General features: G+C 53.4%; 1 protein-coding gene across 1 annotated transcript; it reads right to left on the reverse strand.

The window, feature by feature from the left end:
* Positions 1–373: 373 nt before the first annotated feature.
* Positions 374–1,214, reverse strand: LOC145394974 (uncharacterized). The gene is made up of 2 exons (XM_080268727.1): positions 1,122–1,214; positions 374–868 (listed from the first exon to the last, which is right to left on the reverse strand). The coding sequence occupies exons 1-2, from the start codon at positions 1,212–1,214 to the stop codon at positions 374–376; spliced, it is 588 nt and encodes a 195-aa protein (XP_080124853.1).
* Between the last annotated feature and the right edge of the window lie 2,956 nt (positions 1,215–4,170).

Here is a 4,170-nt window from a genome sequence, read left to right on the forward strand (position 1 = left end):
CCGAGTCGAGCACTATATGCCTGGTATGGGTGAATCTGTGGTCGCCGTGTTGGTGGAGCTTAGAGAATACTTGGGGTGGTATCCAATCGGGATGATCTTTGTTTTGTCATTGTTGTAGGAGGCTGATGGCGGCACTGATGGAGTTGATGGGCAGCTGGGATAAGGCATCGGTGTTTGTGTGTAATTTGCCGGGCCGGTATGCAATATCAAAGTTGAATTCTTCAAGAGTTTCTCTTCGCCTGATTAGCTTGGCATTGTGGGTCTGGGACTAGCGTAGCCATTGCAAGGACTGGTGGTCGGTTATGATGGTGACTTGGGTGCCCAACAGATAGGCTCGGAAGTGGTCCAAGGCCCAGATGATGCCTAGGCATTCTCATTTGGTGGCGGTGTAATTTTTCTCTGCCTGGTTGAGGGTACAACTGGCACTGGCGATGATGTGATCTCGTCTCTCTTGGACCTGGGCAAGGACGGCTTCAATCGCCACTAGGGATACATTGGTATACAGGTGAATAGGCAGGGTGTAGTCGGGGAATGTGACGACTGGGGCAGTGATGAGCTTGGTCTTGAGGGTGTGAAAAGCTGTAATGCGATCACCTGTCCAGGTGAAAGGGTCACCCTTTTTCACGTTGTGGAGGGGTTTCACGATGTTGGCAAACCCATTCACAAAGCGCCAGTAGTAGGACGTGAGCCCGATAAAGGCACAGAATTCGTGGACATCTAGTGGTAGGGGGAGGTCTGCAATAGCGTGCAGTTTGTCAGGGTCAGGTGCTATGCCTTCTTTGGAGATGACGTGTCCTAGGAAGGAGACAGACTGTTCAGCCAGGTCCTGGCCCAGGACGCATTTCGATGGCCTAAGCTTAAGCCCTACCTGTCAGATTTGGATGAAGGTTTGTTTGAGGCGCTGGAGGTGGTCGGCCCATGTCTAGCTGAAGATGATGGTGTTATCAAGACATGCCAGGCATATTTCCCAGGTGAGGCCACTGAGAACTGACTCCATCAGCCGGGAAAATGTAGCAGGGGCGTTGCAGAGTCCAAAGGGGAGGACGTTGAATTCAGAATGCTTCCCGTTGCTGGTCGAGAAAGCTGTTTTCTCTCTGTCCTCTGGGTGTACAAGGACTTACCAGCATCCTGACTGGGGATCCAAGGTGGAAAACCAGGACACTGTACAGGGAGTCATCTGTCCTGGGTAGGGGGGTGGCATCCTTTGAGGTCATGTCGTTCAGTCATCAGTAATCCACACAAAAGTGCATGGTGCCATCTTTCTTTTTAACTACGACGACTGGAGAGGACCAAGGGCTGGTGGATGGGGACATAATGCCGGCATTGAGCATTTCCTGGACCTGCCAGTCTTCCTCAGCCCATTGCTTGGGGTTTTTCCTTCGAGGTGGTTGGCGAATAGGTGGCCCTGTGGTGTGGATTTCATGTGCCGGGTACGTGATGTGGCCAGTGTCTGCCGGGCCCGACAAGAAGAGGTCTTGGAAGTCCAGTAGGAGATGTCGGAGGCTGTCATCCTGCTGTGGTGAGAGGTGTTCTGGTAGCGGGGAAAAGGATGGGAGGGGAGGAGGGGTGGTGCGCATGGTTTAGCTTCTTCCATTCCACCGACCACTAATCATTTGGGGAGGGTGAGAGGGGTGGTGATGTTGGTGATGCGTACCACCTCGAGGTGGGGAGGGAGGAAGATGGGAGATAGTAGACAGGAGGAGATGGTTCCAGAAGGCAGGTTCAGAGAGAATAGGATGGAGGTTCCATTGGGCCTGTTCAGGTGGAGCCAGGCCTCGTGCTGGAGACTGTAAAATTTTCTCATGGCACTGGGGGGGATCCTCAACAGAGTGTTGAAGATGTGTTGTTCCTGGGTGGCCTTGTCGGCCTCCAGGTAAGCAGCAGTGACGAATCACCTGGCCTGGTTGAGCATGTTGTCCAAGTTGCCGTCACAAGTGAGGGCATTGAGCTGAGATAAAGCAACGACTTTCCTTAGTGATGGCGTGACTGCTTGAGTCACAATTTGTGTGAACTGTGCCCATGTCAGCTCAGGGACGATCTTCATGATAATGCTTGGGACTGTTTTTCCCAGGTAGGGTAGAGTTACTGCTATCTACTCCCTGTCATGCTCGAATCCGATGTCCAATAGTCGTTTAATCATGCACATGTACGTGTCTATGTCGCACTGTTCAGGATTGAATTTTGGCAATTGTACGTGTGGTTTGGCCACCATTTTGTTAGATTTTCCCTTTCGTTCCTCGTTGCTCTTTGACCAGATCTAGAACCACCACTAGCCACCAGTATTATACTACATACTCACGGTTCAGCCTCTTGCTCCCTGAGTACAAGGATCTGATCTGGGGTTCTTTTCAAGACCACCAGAGGAACAGGGCCCAAAACACAGGCCAACCAATTTTACACATATGTACCCCCCCTACAATATGTCTACCCCCGATGTATATATGCCCCCCCCCCCCAATTCATACATGCCCCCACTAAACTTGCTGACCTAGCACGCTTTCCCAGGGCCCCAAGCCTGGGAAGACGGCGCTACTGTGTCAGTTCAGAGCAGACACTCAAGAAGGGCAGACTATTTTGTTGTGAGCTCGTAATAAACTCCTTATCTAGCTGTTTGTACACGGAGTTTCTATCACCAAAGTATTGCAAGTTACATTTGGTAGCAGCAGTGTTTCGGTAGTGTACCCCCCCTACAATATGTCTACCCTCGATGTATATGTGCCCCCCCCCCCAAAGCATACATGCCCCCACTAAACTTGCTGACCTAGCACGCTTTCCCAGGGCCCCAAGCCTGGGGAGACGGCGCTACTGCGTCAGTTCAGAGCAGACACTCAAGAAGGGCAGACTATTTTGTTGTGAGCTCGTAATAAACTCCTTATCTAGCTGTTTGTACACGGAGTTTCTATCACCAAAGTATTGCAAGTTACACATATATTGTCATACAAACATGCAGTACTGGGCACAATACAAATGGGCAGATTATACACACTATAGTAGACACAATGGACAAGAGTTGTGACTACAGGTGACAAGGTAGCTGTAGGTGTTCCCCAAGTGTGGGGGCCTCGGTGAGTGTGTTGGCCCTCGGGACTGGGGCCGAACGGGGCGAGTAGGCGCGCTGCCTTGTGCCTAGCCTTGGTGGAGGACGGCTTGCTGGCTGGTCTAGGAAGGTCTCAACAGGCAGTCCTGGGAATCTCTCGGTGGCTGGGGGCTGCGGCCTTGCCTTTGTTGAGAGGCCATCAGGGGCTGCCTGCGGCGTCTCTTCCTCTGGGAGTCCGGCAGCGACGGGTGATGTAGGGGCACTGGCTGGAGTGAGCATATCCCCAGGCTAGCTGTGGGGCTGCTCCAGACCCTCTCCAACTGCGACTTCGCTGGGGAGCGAGCTCCGCCACTTGGGGTGTGGGGAGAGTGAGAGGGGTGTCCCACTCGGCCTCTGGAGGAGTGAGGCAAGCAAGGGACGTTGCTCTCGGTGGGTGTCTCAGGGGTAGCAGACGAGGGAAGTATGGTGGACGTTCCCTCCCCGGTGGGCACGGTGGGTGCCGTTGCAATTCCACTAGACCCTGGGACTGCAGGTGAGACGAGGACAGTGGCTGTCCTCTCCCCAACGAGCACAGTGGGCGTTGCTGCGAGCCTGCTCCTAGCGGGGGCTACAGGTGAGGGAAGTACAGTGGACGTTCCCTCCCCGCCAAGCACGGTGGGCGTCGCCGCGGTCCTACAGGGGGTAGTTGGTGAAAGTAGTACGGTGTACATCCTTTCCCCGACGAGCACGGTGGGCGTCGTCGCAGTCCTGCTTGGGACTGTGGTTACACGAGTCCCACCCCGATCCTGGTGAGTGCTGGTGAGTGCTGGTCCGGGTAGAGAGTAGTGCAGCGGGGTGGCGTACCTCCCGCGGGTTCCGTTGAGGGGAAGAGGGGCGCATGGTGACGGGGAAAGTATGCCCTTCTTGCTCGGGCCTTTTCCGCGCCTCCCTGTGGTCTCCCCTTGGTGCTGGTATTTCAATAAGCTGTTCTTCATTACATCTACGCAGTATTTTCCGTACTTAAAAATGCGTTTTTATGTATTTACAACTTTGAAATATAAGGTACTGTAATTTTTGTGTAGGAAAATTATAACCCGCCGGGCAGGAGTGATCGGTCAACAGGCGGCCAGCTGATGTTTGTTTACATTTTGGTG

The sequence above is a fragment of the Coenobita brevimanus genome, chromosome 4 (assembly GCF_032717465.1).
Source record: "Coenobita brevimanus isolate Jiangsu-jjx chromosome 4, ASM3271746v2, whole genome shotgun sequence".
Taxonomy (NCBI): Eukaryota; Metazoa; Arthropoda; class Malacostraca; order Decapoda; family Coenobitidae; genus Coenobita; species Coenobita brevimanus.